This window comes from Ptychodera flava, chromosome 13 (assembly GCF_041260155.1).
Source record: "Ptychodera flava strain L36383 chromosome 13, AS_Pfla_20210202, whole genome shotgun sequence".
Lineage (NCBI taxonomy): Eukaryota > Metazoa > Hemichordata > Enteropneusta > Ptychoderidae > Ptychodera > Ptychodera flava.
The window spans coordinates 18,232,968-18,252,619 of NC_091940.1; the positions used below are offsets into that span (position 1 = coordinate 18,232,968).

The window sequence follows — 19,652 nt, forward strand, 5'->3', positions numbered from 1 at the left end:
ATGGAACCCAAACGACTGATGTTAGGACTGTATCCATGGCACGATGCTGATTGATGAAAATTGAATGTCATGTCAGAATTGAAATGTTGCAGCTATGATGATGAGGTGCATCCAGATATCGTGCACGAAATACATTGTTTGTAAACAAGAAACTCGCACAGGCACAGCTCTCATGACTGTTTCCCTTTAAATGAAAAAAATGTTTATTCAATCGTGCAGAGACTGAAGTCAACAGTTCATCTTACTCAAAAAAAGCATTCAACTTACAAGATTTACCGAAACAAAGAAATATTCAAACGCTATCACTATGCGAAAACCATGGAATGCTGCATTAGTTATTTTGCTTGTCATTTGACCATTTGGCTGGCTGCAGACTTATTATTGCATCTGTAAATGAAGGATCACACTCATAACACTCACAGGATCTGATATTTTGTGGATCAACATGTCCGACTTAATTGTTTTATCACTCTTTAGCGCCAAAGTCAATTTTTGTCACCTTCACAAAATATACCCCAGTCAATTTTTTTCAGATTTTTGCTAGAATTTTGCTAAAACACTGTAGCCAATGAAATATGGTGTCCATTTGGTCCAAAATTACAGAAAAATTACAGAAAAATTTATAAAAATTTGGAAAATTTGCACTATAATTTTGGTCTGAAAAATTACAGCACTCAAAGGGTTAAACTAACATGGTCTGCTAATTGTGTGGGTAAATTTGTATTCCCATCAGAAAGATTTACTCTTTGATTGATCTACCACATTCATCACACTCAAATGCTCTGATTGTTGCATGGGTCAACTGTCTCTTCAAGTTCAGACACTATATATCATTTATTTGTTGCCTCGCTCCTTGTATCATGTAATCAGTCTCCAAATCACTCTTCCTAGTAAATGTTTTACAACAATACCTGCATTGATGTGGCTTTACAAATGAATGTGTCACAATATAATTCTTAAGTGTTTGTCTCCTGAATGCTCCACTACATTCTTTATACCCAAGTGGTCTGATATTTATGTGGGTCAATATTCACATAACTGCCTTCCAATAGTGTGTCAGTCTGAGTGTTCTACCACACTCTTACGATCTGGTATTTGCATTTTTACATTTGCCTTTTCAGACAGTCTGACATAAATGTATGGGTCAACATGTGTGAGTTCAGACTGCTTTTCCGATTGAATTTCTACCACACTCTCTGCACTCATAAGTCTGATATTTGTGTGGGTCAACATGTGTGAGTTCAGATGGCATTTCCGACTGAATGTTTTACCACACTCTTTACACTCATGTGGTCTGATATTTGTGTGGGTCAACATGTGTCTCTTCAGATGGCTTTTCTGTTTGTATGTTCTACCACACTCTGTACACTCATGTGGTCTGATATTTGTATGGGTCAACATGTGTACCTTCAAATGGCCTTCTTTAATGAATGTTCTACTACACTCTTTACACTCATGTGGTCTAATACTTGTGTGGGTCAACATATGTGATTTCATATTACTTTCGTGACTGAATGTTCTGCCACACTCTTTACATTCATAAGGTTTGGCGTCTGTGTGTATTATCAACATATGTGATTCCAGATTGCCTTTCTGAATGAAAGTTCTACAACACTTGTTACATTTGTAAGGTCTGATATTTGAGTGGGTCAACATATGTCTGTCCAGATTTTGTTTCCTTATGAATGTTCCACCACACTCATTACATGCATATGATCGGATGTTTGTGTGGGTTAACATATGTGAATTCAGATGGCTTTTCATAATGAATGTTTTACCACACTCTGTACACTGGTAGGGTCTGATATTTGTGTGGATCAACATGTGCGTGTTGAGATTGCTTTTCTGATTGAACATTTTCCCACACTCTGTACACTGGTAGGGTCTGATATTTGTGTGGGTCAACATGTGCGTCTTGAGATTTCTTTTCTTACTGAATATTTTCCCACACTCTGTACACTCGTGGGGTCTGATATTTGTGTGGGTCAACATATGTCTCTTCAGATTTTGTTTCACAGTGAATGTTCTATCACACTCTTTGCATTCATGCGGTCTGATATTTGTGTGGGTCAACATATGTGATTTCAGATGGCAAGTCTGACTGAATGTTGCACCACACTCTTTACACTCATAAGGTCTGATATTTTGTGTCTCAGAATGCATTGATTTACGTCTATCAAGATTTTGCCTTTGCCTCTCTTGAAATGCTTTGCTACTTTCTTTGAAGTCAATTTGTTTTACATTTGTGTATGTCAAATGTCCATTATAAGTGACACTTTTTTCGCACCAATACGGTCTGCTATTTGAGTTTATCAGAGTGTAGTTCATTAAAGTGCTTTTCTCTGTGAATGTTCTACCAAAATCTTCGAATTCATGCTGTTGTACACCTGTGTGAGTCCCAACATTTGCTATATGACTATCTTGGCTTTCATATCGTCTGCTTTGAACATCTGTGTTTATCAAAATATGGTCATTTAGTTTACCTGTCCAGTCAATCATAGCACAAGACACTGGATAGGGATGACACTGTTCTAATTGTGATAGACCATTTTTTAACAGACTCAGTTCACTGTCATTTATCTTACAGTCTTTGCTTTCACACCTCAGGTGGCTACTGCCCTTGTCTTCTTGCAGATTGTGTACCAGTATATCACTTACTCCCCTTTGAAAGCACTCTGCTGAGCTGAAGAATTCTTTGTGTGCTGTCCAGATGTTTTCCGTATGATCATGTTCAGTCTGTTGATTGATGTCTACTTCAGGAATTTTTTTACTGGATCCAGTGAACTCCAATGTGATGAAACCATGTTGGACAAGACTTTGTATGATAATTGATGTACCTGTCAGCAGAGTGATATATAAACAACAGTCCATAGGAGAAGTGAAGAAGTGACATGATGTCATGAAATAGCTATGAAGAGACAATGTAAACTAAAATATTTTAGCTTCACCAAGGGGATTGTCCTTATCCATCTATGTATCTCTCAATCTTATACCAGCCATCTAATACACACACTCCCTCCCTCCCTCCCTCCCCCCCCCTCTCTCTCTCTCTCTCTCTCTCTCTCTCTCTCTCTCTCTCTCTCTCTCTCTCTCTCTCTCTCTCTCTCACCAAAAGCAAAAGCTACTACCACAGATCCATTTCAAAAGATAAGATACGCAAACTCATGCCTCGATTTTTATAAGTATAATACAACCACTGGCAAGTATAGCACTGTATATATATATATATATATATATATATATATATATATATATATATATATATATATATATACATGTGTGAGAGTGTGTGTGTGTGTCACTGTGTGTACAAAAACCTCGAATTTTGGCACAGTTTACACTGCAGAGATATATTCAATGGCAGCTAAAAAGTTGATGTGCTGTCTTGAGATCATATCTATACCATTTGCTCAGTAAACAAGGCAGGATAAATTTTCTTGTCATGACTTGACTAATAGCTGTGGTTATTACTACCCAATGAAAATACAAAACTTACTTTCCATTGGTAATACATTGTCATGATACTGCTGACACAATGTCTTTGAAAGCATTTCAAAATATCTCCCTAGCTGATGTAGCTGGCCAACATTTCTTGTAGCTTCACAAACTGCTGAACATTCTGAAATATATCAATAAAATATTTGAAAACCTTGCAATAATGAAAGCACCTAACAACTATAAAACATCACAATACGGAACAATAAATGAACCTATGGCCTGTATATCTCTGTTGTTATTTTTAGCTCACGCATTCACACACGTGAGTTATGTTTCAGTGATGCCTGTCTGTCTATCTGTCTTTCTGTGCGCCCGATATCTCAAAAACAACTTATCAGATCACAATCAAATCTGGTACACATATTCTGTTTGAGAATGGCAAGAGCTGATTAGATTTTGGTGGGTGTAGTTTGCATATTTCATGCTCATTTGCACAGTTAATGATTTTAGAAAAAACACACATACAGTGAGAATGGCTGCAAAGAATCGGATGAGATACGCTACAAATATTGATCAAACAAGGGTTTATCTGCCATTAAAGACATAAAGGTGTGACCTCAAAGTTAATTGCTAATTTGCATATTTGATGAACTTTCCTAATAAGGGATATATATTTGAATTGATTGAATCAAAATTGATGAATCTTGGTATGTACTAGTATATTGTGAATATTAATCATGATGTTGATCATAACACTTTCAATGAAGTTGCAAACATGTGGCAAAAGTTTAAATTGACAGACAACTGGATTGTGTACTGAAACACCTGAGCCTTTTCAGTTCATATCTGATTAACAGAAAACTATGGGTATGGCATTACTATTCTCGTTTACACTTAACTGTGATATCGCAGCAGTACTTGTGGCGTATATCGAATGCACTCGGGTCAAGGGTCATTGCCACAGTTCCGCTGCGAGCCAACGCATGGGCTTTTTTGGCAGTTTACTACGACACCAACGGTGTCGTAAATTTAACTCGCAAAATAATGAACTATATTAGCCTTTGAATAACTAAACTTATATCATCTTTATAATTGACTATCTAAGACTCATTCTGTACGCCTGCGAACTACCTTGACGATAAGAACACATATTTTTCAATCATTTTCCCTTGAGCCATTGACGGTTTCTGCGATGTTTGCCCGATCACGCACTGAATATTATGGAGGTCAAAATTTCAAATTTGAGTGGGCATACTTGGCATTCCAGACATTCATTCCCTGCTGAGTGCAGCTACGTACGATCCTGAGTAAAGTAAGCAGAGAGTCTAGAGAGCAGAGAGTTTAGCAGTAAAGCTGTTGCTTTAGTTCCAGTAAGCTGTTGCTGTAGTTCCTGTTGAATGCTGTATTTAACCATTAAAGAATATAAGCCGAATGGCAGAGAGCTGTAATACAAGACTCCCAGTGTTTTATTGGCCTGGGTTGGGCCGTTAACCCCAGCAGAACTTCGCCAGCAGGTACCATTAAGTCAGAAACCCTTACGGGGCCTCTAAGCAGTGTAGTATTACTCAGGCCGGCTACCACTTTCCTGTTAAGATATACTCACTGTGTAAAGCCCTGTACGAACCCGACTCACGACACAAAGGCCAGAAAGAGAAAAAGTTGTCGCATACCTTCAGAACTGAACATAAATCCCCAAGTGTTTATATCAGCACTACAACTCCCGGGCCCAGTGGCAGTGGTGTTACGCGCTGCTGTATTCTGGGTCTCGCCGTACGAAAGTTTTCTGTCCATGCACATGTTTCCCGTCGACTCCATTTCTGCGCAATAAGTACTTCAAGGAAATGCAAGCGGGTGACAGATGTGTGCCGAAAGTCCGACTGTGATATTTATGCAGACCACAAAAATTGTGAGAGACCACGTAATTTCTCGATAGGGATTTGGTCAGCGAAGACCTCACAAGCAGTTGCTGATCTGCGATGTTTTATGAATATTATCAGACTGGGATTTGGATTCGGATGTGTGAGAGCCCCGCAAAGCATTCTGGGCGACCAACACCGACAGTCATTTGTGGTCGGATCCGCGCCCCATAGGCGTGTGCACAGGAGCACGGAACGTTTCGTAGATCGTTGTCGGATGGGAAGTGACTGACACCGTGAGGCCGAAGGCCGAACCTCGGTACTGTGTTAGACGTTCCGCCTTCGGCCTCACAGTGTCAGTCACTTCCCATCCGACGACGATCTACGAAACGTTCCGTGCGCCTGTGTGTCGTGCCATGTATTCCACACAAAATAACAATGATCTACTCATTCGATACAAATCTGATAAGAGAAGTTGCCTTCATTTCCTTTATAATCATCCTGCTCAAGTGGCAACTGACCTGTTTGCGTGCCCATAGCCTTTGTATAATCACAGGCTACCCAGACAGTATTAAAAAAATGCTTATTAGGCCAGAGAAAAAAAAAAATCTTGTTCATCGGATTTTTTGGACCAAGTCCCAGGAGCGGCGAGCGAAAAATTTTTTTTATTTTTTTTTAGGCCGAAGTTAAACGCGGTTCTCTGGCACATTTGCACAGATGCAGACAAGGCAAGATAATTGTTCCCTTTTTATCAGAAATATCTCAGACAAGAAACACAGATACTGGTAACTGAATTCAATACTATATTTCCCAACAATAACATAGGCCATTGCATTCACATTTAGTGTTTGCATAACATATTCTGAGCATTTCAACATTCTCTCAGAATAAAACTGATCATGAAATGTACAGCAAATCACTGAAATTCAACAATTCAGTATTGTCCTTTAATATTGTCCTGGTGGGACCTAGCATCTGAGTTTTTTCATTTTACTTTGGCCCCGTGTTTTGGCCTCTTTACCACTGTCTATATATGTGAAAGTTACCAGTAGAAATCGAATATTATGTCACTTGTTCCAAACGGAGATAGAGCGCACAGAACATTCGTATGCGTACGTACGCGTGTACGCATTACGCGCCATACGTGAGCACATGTCTAGCTACGCTGGATGGCGGATGGTAGATGATCAAATACGCAAGTAGTCCTTCTTTCCGTAGTTAAGATAATTTCAAAAATGTCAAAAAATGTAACATTAGTATGTTTTGAACGTTAATAAAAAAATGGGAAGTAAAGGAGACGTTCCGCATTGCACGTAGTTGAAACAAGCAGAGGTCGTAGTTCAGGTCATGTCATTATGTGCCCCGGAAGTTTTACATGATGTCAACAACCTTCAGTCACGGACCTCGAGTCATCGGACATGTACGAAATGGCATGACCTTATGGAAGTTATGGCACACGGTACGAAAAATTTCCCACAATCCAATGCGATTTGTACCAACGCAGATCGAAAGGCGCAGAACTCAATTCTTTTCTCACCAACTGCGCAGGTTGATCTCCAACGCTCAGTTACGCTCAGACACTCTATGTACGCGGAGTGGCTTGACCGATCGGCTCTGTGAAAACGTACTTTCAGACATCGTCGTGTTTTTTAACGCTCATTCTGTGATATTTTCTAAAGATAAATTAGTCAAATATGCCTAGGCCATCAAAGCGGGCGAAACAGGCGCAAAAGGCGCGGAGATCGAGTGTTGAAAAGGCCCGAGAGCAATCATCAGGCGAACACGAGGTTGGTCCGCGGCCGCTGCAAATCGGCACTGTGGCACAGCCTGTGCGACCTTGTTCATTGTTGACTTACCATCGGAGGTTTTAACCGAAATTTTTCAGTATTGTTGTTTTTTTAATAAAGGTGATGATGATCATGTTCAGTTTATGAAAGTGAAAAACTTCTGTAACTTACGTATGGTTTGCAGCCGATTTTACGCTATCGGGACAAGTGACTTGTTTGTTAGGGGAATGGTTCGAGATCACGGTTTGGGCAGCTGCAATGAGCCGGACAATTTTCAACAGAGTCGAGTGTTCCACAAGTTCAAATTAATGAAAGCCCGATCCGCACTTGCAAACGAACTTAATCGATGTTCTGCGTTTGTAGTTGAAAAGGGGTTTGGTAAGGTTCGCCAGGTCATAAGAAAACTTGTGGAAAACGTGAAACGTCAGTCAGGTGCAGACACGGAGTATGTTGATGCCGCTGTCTCGGTTCTATTTAGTTCAGATCGATCAGCCATTTCTAAAAAATCCATGGGTGGGAGGGCCTATATGAATAAAATTTTGCGGCAACATCAGATTATTGGGAAAAAATATCGGAAATGATGAGTCCACCCTGTGGCAATTACGAATGAAAAGGGACAAAACGTTTGCAAAATCTATTTTAACACTTGATTTTTTTAAAGAAGCCCTTTCTCTAGATATTCTCCCTCAACCTATTCAAACTGCTCTAACTAATACCCTGCTACCACTAGATAATGATGAGCAGCACGGTAATGAGGATATTGACAACATAGCATTATGGAATGACAAGGAGGCTGAACACATCTTTATTCATTTAGGTGGGGGGTTGTCAGAAGCCGACTATGATGGGCTTGAAAAGTCTATCAGGACACCTAATAATGTCTCCAGAATTCCAAGACTTGGTGCCTTGCGGAGCAATTTAAGACGTTTTCATGAGATGGTTGAAGAAACTGAGAGCAAGAATAAAAAGGGTTGGTACATAAAGGATCTGGAGGGGTTAATTTGGCAACATTTAATTTGTATATTAAGAGAAAATAAATTAGATTTCAACATTGAAGACGAGTGTGAACGTAAAAAACTTGAAGTGATTGTTGGGGAGGGAGGCGATACTTTTCAGGATTTCAAAGGGATTTCTCAAAATTTTAAAGTTTTTGCAATAAGTGGGGCAATTCGAGTAATTAAATATAATGGTGCAGAGGTGTGGCGAGACCCAAATCCCCAGTCTGATGCCAGCCGTATCCCCTTTGCCATCATCAACGCACCTGAAAGTGACACACTGATACAACAGGACATACTTCCTATTTTGAATCTGACTGAGGGCTGGGCCAAAAATACAATTAGAGGGGTGGTATATCGACGAAAATTAGAGGGTGACGAAAAGTACAAGAATTTGGTTTTGCAACGAAAAAGTACTAAATTTTTTTGTAATTTGTGTTTGACATCTGTGGAGCAATGTCATAATCCACATCATGAATGGGAAATGACAGTAACGCTTGAAAGATGACTGAGTGGGCAGAGACTAACAGTTTTGGTCAGACCAGTCATCCTCTAATTGCATATAATCCAATCAATGATTACACCATGGACCACCTTCATGCCAAATTGCGAAATATTGGAAAACTTATAGATGAGCTCTTTGTTGAGGCAGAAAAATTGATAAGCAGCTAGAGTTTGTACAAAAATTTGCCAAGCTACCAGGATCTGTACAGAGTGAGATAAAACAATATGAAAGTAAACTGTCTGAACAATTTGACCTGAAGGTGGAAGTCCATGGTGTAAATCATGAAACAAAACTGCTTACAGCAACACAAATGGATGACATGACAAAAGTAAACAGGAAACTTGAAGCAGCCGTTGACAGTTTTGATTTCAAAATAAATGAGACTACAGACATGGACATTAATATTTCAGACAGTATTGAGTCAAATATTGAATCTTTAATTGTAAATAATAAAACAACACACAAATGTTCAATGTGCAGTATGCAATATGCGACGAGGCCAACTATCAACAGGCATCTGCAAAATGTCCATGGGAAACTCCATAAAAAAGACCTGGAACAAAAACAGAGGAACAGTGAAGCAAAATTAGAACAGGAAAAGCTCAGTATTGTGAAATCTATTGAGAGCATCCTCAATGGCAAAGAACCAGAAAATCTGAGTGTCAAAGTCAAAATAGAGACAGACTGATGATGATTTCAAAAAAATATGAAAGTATAGATGAAGAAATTAATAAAGTAGGTGAAGCAGGTGACTTAATTGCATATCACAGACACACAATGGCAAAAATGATTGAAAACCATACAACAGAAAAATACACAGTTTTGATAAACCACATGAATACACTTTTAAAATATTCCCCTCCTAAAAAAGACAGTGAAGGAAAGGTCTGTGGAAGTAAGGAGAGTGAACAAAACAGACTATCAAAGAACAAACAAAACAAAGCCATTCAAGACAGCCTCTCTACCATTGAGAATGCAATGTATATCTCTGAAAATCCCACCAGTAGAGTTTGTCAACTGAAAGCATTCTTAAGAATAAAAGGCATTGTCAAAAAATATGGGGGCGGTTACGAAGGTGGTGCATGCACACGCATGATGGACAATGATATCCTCAGTGGATGCAATAAAATTCTAACCGATTCAAAATATGCAAGCACAATCATATCTTTGATAAGGGAATATAGACTTTTAATAGCATAATGGCAATTACACAATTTGATGCAAGCACTTTCAAACTAATCAACAATCAATACAATACAAATATCATAGATTTTGATTCTTTAATTCAACATTTCATTCCAATGCTGTCAACTGGGTCAAAAGGATAATTTGTGAGTTACCTCACATATCACTCACCTATTATATGCATACTGTAGCTGCACATGGACACCAACTCCTGAAAAGAGATAAGGGAATTAATATACACAGCAGCTCAGGAATAGAAATGTCCCATCAACGAATGAAAATGGATATCAGGCGTCACCTGGGTGGGGGCACTGGGCAAAGACTATTTTAATCAGATGGTTGTACAGAACTGATCCTGAAATTTTGGCTGCTTCTCCTGTGAAATTTTGAACTTATAATGACTGCATATGGATAGAATATGAACATTCTTGTACATAAAAAATAAATAAACAAAAAAAATAATAAAATAAAAATCAATAAACAATACTATGTAAAATTTTCTATTGATGGCATTGTGTAAAGTCATAAATAAACAATAGAATGATTAATAGATAAACAAACAAACAAACAAACAAACAAACAACAATAAAAACATGTTTATTTACATTTGTTCAGAAAGGTTATACTGCAAAGCATAACGGCATATATTTAGATGGCCAGACGCAGTATGCATCTTGCATTCTGATACACTGCACTGCATCTTTTAAAAACATATGTCTCGTTCTTTGTGTTTTTCCTAAACCTTTTAACATGAAAGTAAAATGCTGACAACTGACAGACACAGAAAAGTACAGTGGCCATGCCATGGTCAGTCACAGCTGCAGTATAGTACACTGCACTGCCGGAGGTAGATACTGCAGGAATATTCCGTTGTCAAAACCTACTATGTCAGTAGCCTACCTGCCTAGCCTGCCTTTGTACAGGCTAATTACTGACGTAAAACTTAGAAAATTAAAGTAGTTTTTACATGCTCATAGTCAAATTCCTACTCCTCCTGCATTCATTGGGTGAATATGGGCGATCGGCATACCATTGCAAAGCTCTCGAGTTGCTTAACAAAAGTACGTTCTCCAAATTCATGACCATCACAGTTGATAAGAAAAAAAGCGTCAAAAATTAAGGAAATCGTTGCTTTTTTCTAAAATTCATATTTTTGACAGAAAAATGGACAAAATCACGATAATCTCAACGTACCTTTTACCGTCGACTTCCAAGAAATGGCCTTGTACTCCTTTCGTCGGGGTAGGAGTGAAAATGTCAAAGAAGTAGGCTTAAAACAGCAAAATTTACAGCTTTTTGGTCAAAAATGTTCTGATTAATTGCTAAACAATGGCTTCACTGAAAAGAAATCGGAAAAAACCATGAAAATCGACAGAAATTGCACTTTATGAAAATTGTTCCTTGATCGAGGATGGTCTGGGTCATGCCCTTACAGCTGTTGTAAACGCGGCAGTCTGAGATTTCCCAGATTCTTCACAGCGCCCTCTAGCGACCAAAATTCGTATATGCGTTGGTACAAATCGAATGGGATTGTGGGAAAGCTAGCGTCCTGTGTGGCATGGACATGGCTCTTGCTTAGTGAAGGCTGAATAGGTACGTATATTTAATCAGTTAATAGTAATTTGCCATGGGATGATCCAGTCCGAGAGTATAAACAAACAAGCAGCCTCTATATTTGCAGTTTGTGTTGTCAAGATGATGTTGACGTGATTGAACAGACCCATCACTGCAGTCTAATTACGTGAGTATACTTGTCTGTGTTTGTACAGCTGATAATATTATTGGGGGCTAGAGTTTTGTTTCAACTAGTAGTACTGCTCATTATTCAGACTTAAAAAAAAATCTGTTTGTATTGCCTTGGCATTCAGTTCATAAAGATGGCCTGGGTTTATTTGTATGTTGTTTGCATTTATTCATAAAAAAGTGACTTGGATCAGAAAGTGAACTAAAATAATAGAAAGATTTTGAAACACTAAAATTGTAAAATCAATTATGTCACTGTTTGTTTTGTGATAACTGGCATGCAGGTAAGTTCTGTTATGGTAGAGCATGTGTTCAGATTTTCTGTTGAATATGCAAATATTTTGTAGATTTTGGTCATGTTCCTTTTTTTTCACGGTCAGAAAACCGTGTTCAAGATTTCTACTTTTTCTACTAGCAGGCTACACCTACCTATTTTGCGTAGAAAAATTCTCATCAAGATTTGATTGCAAAACCTTTGACTGTTCTTAAATCCTAAAAACTTATTGTTGTTTACTAATCAATTTTCTTTTCATTCTTTCAGGTTCAAGTGCAATATGTATAAATTGAAATTAATTGTTCTGATGCCAACATAGTTTTCCATAGCTGCCTAAAGTCCTTGCTGTCCACATTTAAAGTAAGTGTCGTTGTTGTATATAAATATCATGTCACAAAGGTCTGCATTGTTGATTATTATATACCAGAATTTCCTGTCAGATGGTAATAAAATATGATGTAGAAAATATATTTCAAGTTATTTTTGACATAGCAGACCATTTTTAGCAAATATTTCCAATATGAGCCACACTGAAAAGACCTTTGCACTTGGTATCTAGTGTTTTGCTGTGTATCTCCTCCACATATCTGTAGTATTTAGTATTATCATAATTGTGAGTTAACATCAGACCCGGAATGGCCTGCCATACACCTTGGGCTCCAAAATACATATCAGGGCCATAAATATTATTTGTACTGTGTGTGTTAATCCAATGCATCTTTGGATCATGGTTCCAAACACAATGACAGGTGCAAGCACAGAACCTTTTACTTGACGTTTACACTTCAGCAGTGTAATTTCATTCAGGAGATTGGTGTGGTACATTGAATGACACCAGACATTTGGTAAACAGATTTATACACCCGGACAATACTTATATCACACAGAGTCAAATTGGACACAATTCCAGATTAGCATTTCTGTAACAGGGTATCATCTAGTGATTGAAGCTCTCACTATACATAATGTTTATTTGAAGAGATGTCAACCAACTGAACCAACACTAGCTAATGAATTGATCAACAACTTAGGCAGCTAATCATTGCATACTTTATTTGTCAGTTTGATATTTCCAAGACAGCTGAAAAAAAATTGATTTTATTTTGTTCTTATATTTCAGTATGTCACAAGAGGAATCCCAGTGCTCCAGCTACAAGAGTTCACAAGATTCAGACTTTTCTCCATCTGCAAGAGAAATCAGAAGTGAGAATCAATTAGAAAATTATTTGGAAGGATTTGCAAGAGGGGCATACATGTTAAAACCACAGCTTTCCAGACATTTACAAGAACTTGACAGAAATGAAAAGGCTCCAAGATACCCATGTAGTAAGTGTTCCCCCATTCTCAACAGTGCTAAGGAGAGTTTCACATCCATTATACATCCTGCTGATCAACTTCTTAAACGCCGAGCGTGTTACCCACATCCCAAGAAGAGACAAAGGCATCATCGAAACATCAGCAAAAAAATGACTGGCTCCTCGAAAATGTGTTTGATGTACTTGGGAATTATCAGTTTTGTCAACCATTCATAGTTCAAGTTTTAGGAGTAGGTTCTGAAAGACTAGCAAAGTTACGAGAAATCTACAGCAGGAACCCACACAAATAATCACCAAGCAAGAAGTTGTCAATCAGAGACTTGAAAACAATGTCATAATGCCACGTGCAGTCCAAGAAACCTTTCATCAGTGGTGGTCCACTGTCGGTGAAAATGAAAGAGTGGAAGTAGTTGCAGAGAAACCACAACATGGCCTGGTTGGAAAACCAAGTTATCACGCAAAGACAGATCTACAAGAACAGTTTCTAAGCTTTGTTGACATGAACAGTCAACACAATGGCAGATCTAATTCATCATTGGTTCAGTACTTTTTCACACCCAAATTTAGTAGGATTAATACTCCAAAGCCTGATGAAAGTAATTTTGACATTAAAATGAAATGATCAGTTGTTGGTGAGTTTAACCGTACACAAAATGAACAAGGCAAGTCAACATGTAGTAACTCTTCTGCAAAAAGATGGCTAGATGGACACGGACCAAAACATGGGATTATGCCACATCAAACTGATTACTGTGATACTTGCAAGGAATTGCTTCAAATGATCTCCTCAACTACAGCCATCATGAGAAGAAAAACTCGGTCTGGAAATGCCGATGAAGAAGAAATGACTAAACTTGAAAATAACAAGAAATCGGTGGAAGAAGAATTACGGAAACACAAAGAACAGGCTCAGCAAGGATACAGATACTACAAAGACAATGTAAACAAATGCTTCACTCAAGGTAAAAGAACAAGGCAGCTTGAAGATAAAGACAATTTGTTAGATGATGATAGGGCCGAACTTGATGATCTTAAAGACAGTTTTGTTGCTGTGTTGTCCCTCGATTATCAAATGACTAAACAGATACCATACTGGGGTAGATCAGCTCAACCAGCAAGTACCTACTACAAAATGAAACTAAATGTTGATATTTGTTGTATCATTGATTAATGTACTGGACAGGCCCATATTTTCCTGTTTGACGAGAGACTTGGACCAAAATGTGCAGACCACACTCTGTCACTACTTACCAGGCATATCAATACTAAAGTACCAGACTGGGCAGGAGATGTCCAAGTTTTCATGGATAATGCAGCTATCAACAAAAACAAATATCTCAGTGGATGGTTACAAGAGATGACATCAAGGTTTAACTCCTGTAGAGCCTCCTTCATGCTACCGGGTCACACAAAGTTTATTCCAGACTGGGTTTTTGCCGGTATTGCCCATACTTACCGTGTGAGTGATGTATTTACCTTGCCGGAACTTCTAGACCTAGCCGGAATGTATGGCAATGCAAATATCCTGTCAGGGGCAGATTACATTAGTGATTGGAGAGATGTTATAACATCAAAGTATTCTGACTTACCTGGTATCCAGCAGTTGCATGACATCAGAGCTTGCAGACAACCAAATAGTGTGAGATGCGAAGTCAGAACACTGTGCTGGGATGGAGATTGGCAGCAAAGTCCTCAAATAGTAAGTATACTGCACTACTCTTAAACTTCTGAAATATGCAGCCATAAGCTTGTACAGGTCAGTTGACAACAAGCAAAATTTAGCATAACTTAGAAATACTTTAATACAGGTATATCTTTTGAAGTACTGATCAAATTTGTCACGTAGAAGTATCTGGATTTTGTATCTATATTTTTTTTCCCTGATATATAATAGTATTAAAACCCATTCTGCAAAAAAAAGTGAGCGTCTCTGTCTCATTGATGATATTTTTATGTTATTCAGTTTGTACAAAGCAATTTATTCACTGTTAATGAGACGATATGCTCTGCATGGCTAGATAATCTGACATATTTGATCGTGTCTTTGCTCGTGTATTTGGTAAATTGTGTCAGGTTTTTTCTGATATTATACCATTGAATCTGTGGAGTTGTTTAAAAACCCTTACTTGAAACATGTTTAGTGTACATGTCCGTGTATTGATTATTTTCCTCTTATATTATGAAAATGAAATTAACAAGCAACTTTGTTTATAATATTTCATTTATATTTTCTCCCTGGTAATTGACCCCAGTGCAGATGGCGTACCTGTAGCATACCGTCAACTCCATATTATCTCCACAGCAAAGAGACAACATCTGATCATCATGTACAACAGATGGATACCCGAAGACAGAAGACTGCCATTTCTACCAGGCAGACCAGTGTAGTATGTGCATAGTGACACTGACTTTGCCCACTTTTATGGAATATATAAAGTGACTGTCTTTCTTCTCATGTGGACTGTGATAATGATATGAAAGCATTGGACATTTTGACCTGAACACATGTCTGTATTTGCTTCACGGATGAATCATGATGTTGCAGAAAATTAGTTTCCATGGAAATGTAAAATTGTCATGAAGCTCAGTTGAAAAGTTTGTCCACTAGTCTCTAGTAATAATAAAGCATTGTATGTTTTTAACCTGAACCCATGACAATGGTACATAATTATTTAGTTTTCAAGGCTGTTTTTACTGCAATGCCATATGTACTGTTGTGGAAAATTAGTTTCCATTGTGAAATCTCAAAGAAGTCTCTTAAGAATATACGATCGGTAAAATTGAAAGTGTTGTCATTTCTATAAATTGTTGTCTTTTGGATTCTTTTTTGAAAGTATTATCAAAATGCGTAATAATATATGAGGGTCATTGCACTCGTTTGTGAGATACAAGACCATGAATTTCAACATTTATGAGAAAAAATGCTGAGTGATCATTTTTTCACCCATGCTTTTTCTATGGACAAAATCATTTAATGCTGTTTATCTCAAGCTTGAGTGCGATGACCATGCAATTTTATTTTATCACTATTATTTATTTCTTTTGACTGACCTTTTCTGCAAATTTTCATGAAAATGACAATAGTGCAAGTTCATTTAAACCAGCAATTCTAAATGTAATCCTATGAGAAGGGGTAAATTCCACACATGCTTAATACTTGTACATCAACTCTTTTCTTATTCCCATCTCAAAAAGGTTACCATGGAAACCAATTTTCAATAGAAATCCATGAATCTTAATTTTTTCGTGTCAGTACAAGTAAAACATTCTTCGTGTGATAGTAATTCTATAACTGTGAATGCAACTTTGCCATTGCCAATCAATTTACATGTCTCTCAGTGCAGAATGTGTGGCTGAAGATGTACCGGTACTGTACAGTGTGGTGACGTAGATGTCAGTGCTTCTGTATGGCTTTTTCAAAGGCAATTTTATACGGAAGTTAATGGAATAAAACTGTGAAACTTTGCACAAACAATATTTGGTTAGTGTTCTTTCCATTTGTGTTAAAAACTCTATTTTGATAAAAGTGACATAACATTTGATTTCTACTGGTGACTGTCAATTATACACATTTTACACAATGGTCTAACACACTGTACGTGACTGTGATCGGAGTGAAGTTATATAGTCATCATTCAGATCGTACTTTAACATCGACGCAACCATGTGTTTTGTCATTGCCGTAAATTTTTATACTTTCGATGCAGTTTTCATTCAATCGGATGCACCGTCCATCTGCTGTCACGATCTTGTTGAACAAATCGCTGAACGTAATATCAGGACAAACACTGAATAGCGTCTCTGGAACTAACTGTTGGCCATCACGTCGAATGTTGGCGATCAAATTAATACTCATGATGTGACATGTACTAACCTTTACAAAACGAGCAAATTTCTGGCCAAATCGACGCCCTTTGGGTCGTGATTCGCCAAATTCAGACGTCACAACAACGTGTTGGCGGTAACTAAATCCGAACGTATAACACGTATGAAGTCTCATTCAAAATCCCGTGCCCGCGAAAACCCGACACAGTGTAGGGCGCCACCAGCGGCAGTACTAAAAATATAAATGCGGAAGTAAGAATTTGCCGCGATCCAAAAAAAAAAATCCAAATATGCCAAAGTAGAAGCGGCGATTCCGATGAACAATTTATTTTTTCTTCCTGGCCTTATTGATTTTTCTCACTGTTTTCTCTATCAGTTCCTCTCCTTTTCTTCATCACAGTCCCTCTATGGATATAGGGACTGTGTCTTCATGCTCTGACTGATCGGAGTAAATAAAATAAACGGTTATATAATCTAACCTAGCCTCTTAAAGGCGGAGCCTCCCTTTAAAGGACGCCAAGGTATGGCTGCGTTCATTGTGTAAGTGGACACCAAACAGGCAACACGTGGGCACACGCTCCAGAAAATGCCACTTTTTAGTTTTCCCCGACCGCAAAAACACAGACAGACTGCCAGCGGTCAGTGCGAAGTTGCTGCCGATCGAACTCTGTGGTTATATTCAAAGTCTAACGCGAGTTGAAGACAATGTTTTAGGAAATTCGAGCGTTTGTGATGGGAATCGATGACCGTTGGTGATTTGAACCGACCGTCAATCAAAAGCTTGCATAAACTCTGTTTGCAGGATTAGCAAAATGTGACAAAAGGTGAAGATCAGTTTGTGTAATCAATGTAATAGAAATCAAATATCGTACTGGCCAAATGTTTGACTGGGAGGAGAACTCCACTAATGCGAGAACTGGATTGAAAAGTGCGGCTTTAACCCTTTATTCATTGTAGTTTTGTACACCCATTACAAGGACGTTTATCTCTCATATACAAATCTTGTAATTAATTAGTCAACACAACTAATTATGCTAATCCGTGGACTTAGGCCTATCAGGGATTTTAGGGGTTGGTCAACATCGCAAAAGATAGGAAAGGTTACTGAAATTGGTAAATTTCATTTACATCTCTATCTTTGCAATGTTGACCAACTCTTGATAAGTCAGCGGATTAGTATAATTAGTTGCGTTGACTATTAATTACAAGATGTGTATATGAGAGATAAACGTCCTTGTAATGGGTATACAATGAATAAAGGGTTAAGAGGCTAGGTTAGATTATATAACCGTTTATTTTATTTACTCCGATCAGTCAGAGCATGAAGACACAGTCCATATATCCATAGAGGGACTTTGATGAAGAAAAGGAGAGGAACTGATAGAGAAAACAGTGAGAAAAACTCAATAATAAGCATTTTAATACTGTCTGGGTAGCCTGTGGTATAGGCCTAATGCTGTTTGTTCCCGGCGATATACAGGCTGGAGGTCTGTATAACGCCGGGAACACACAGCATCGTACGCAGGCAGTGCCGGGCTAGCGTGCCCGTAACGCCGATGAAGTCAGTCATGGTTGTCCCGGAAACACTGGGTCATCAAACTTGGGTATTGCATGGTGGGATACTTTTAATTCCGCCGCCGTTATAATAAAGTTTTGCGCTTGTCGGAAAAAATGTTTTACTCTTCCCCGAATATGTTACTCTCGCCAGAAAGAGTTTTCAATGCATTATAGGTGATTGCGCCCTCACATGAAATATTTCTCCTTTAGAACTAAATTGCGCTCTGAAGAACAGTAAGTTTGACTTTTTCATCCTTCCTTTTTCGTTCTTTCTCAGTTCAGTTTTACCAAATTCTTAAATCACACTAATATGTAGGAAACATGTCTTATTCATTCGTCTTCAGAAAATAATTTCGCTCCATTTAGAAAAAAAGGTTTATTCAATGTATTTCAATTTGCTGCTCTGAGAAAATCTTTTTCCCATAAAGACATTAATTTTAATCTTGGAAAATAAAACTTTTCTTTAAAGAATTGAAGTTTTCTGCTCTAAAGACATAAGGTTATATCACAGTTCGCGCTCAGCAAAAATCTTAAACTCTTGAACAATTTTTACTTCTATTTTTAATACAAAATACGCTTTTGAGAGACAAATGTTTTGTTTAAAGTCAGTTATTTTTTAAAAGTTAAAGTTTTTTGTTAAAAGTGTTTAAACATAGGGCCTAATTCCCTGAAGCTACTATAGACATGGATACAAAATTAAGTATTTCCTGATCGTATGAAATTATCTCACTAAGGTCATCCTAGGGACATGTAAACCAAATATTAAAGCTGTCTGACATAGCTCATTTCAGGATGGTCTGACCAAAAATAGAAAAAAATTCTGTAAAAATACAGATTTGCATATTTCATCAGTCTATATTAGTCTATAATAGCAAATAAACGAGAGTTAATTACATTGTATTTGAAGGTCGATATCTTTGATAGCTCATTTCAGGATGGTCTGACCAAAAATGGAAAAAAATTCTGTAAAAATACAGATTTGCATATTTCATCAGTCTATATTAGTCTGTAATAGCAAATAAACGAGAGTTAATTACATTGTATTAAAGTAAACAAGACTTGCTTAAATCAAGATTTACGTCATAATAAAACAGCATATCTGTCAGGTTATAAAGAATCTTGAGCAGGTTATCTTTTAATACCAGTATTTTCATCCTATTAACCAAGCACA

General features: G+C 37.7%; 1 protein-coding gene and 2 long non-coding RNA genes across 4 annotated transcripts; 1 reads left to right on the forward strand and 2 right to left on the reverse strand.

The window, feature by feature from the left end:
* Positions 1–926: 926 nt before the first annotated feature.
* Positions 927–5,440, reverse strand: LOC139147671 (zinc finger protein 708-like). Its single transcript, XM_070718820.1, has 3 exons — positions 5,109–5,440; positions 3,497–3,619; positions 927–2,837 (listed from the first exon to the last, which is right to left on the reverse strand). Exons 1-3 carry the CDS (start codon positions 5,251–5,253, stop codon positions 1,057–1,059), a joined length of 2,049 nt encoding a protein of 682 aa, XP_070574921.1. The 5' UTR covers positions 5,254–5,440; the 3' UTR covers positions 927–1,056.
* A 3,539-nt stretch (positions 5,441–8,979) lies between these two features.
* On the reverse strand, positions 8,980–11,165 carry LOC139147669 (uncharacterized). The gene is made up of 3 exons (XR_011555776.1): positions 10,961–11,165; positions 9,938–9,977; positions 8,980–9,134 (listed from the first exon to the last, which is right to left on the reverse strand). It is a non-coding gene; the product is annotated as an uncharacterized lncRNA (long non-coding RNA).
* Positions 11,166–11,298: 133 nt separating this feature from the next.
* On the forward strand, positions 11,299–16,574 carry LOC139147667 (uncharacterized). Of its 2 annotated transcripts, none has more exons than XR_011555774.1 (4): positions 11,299–11,359; positions 12,051–12,143; positions 12,904–14,798; positions 15,352–16,574. It is a non-coding gene; the product is annotated as an uncharacterized lncRNA (long non-coding RNA). The 2 variants fall into 2 exon arrangements; XR_011555775.1 differs by having other exon boundaries at positions 11,359–11,507.
* The last annotated feature ends 3,078 nt before the right edge of the window (positions 16,575–19,652 follow it).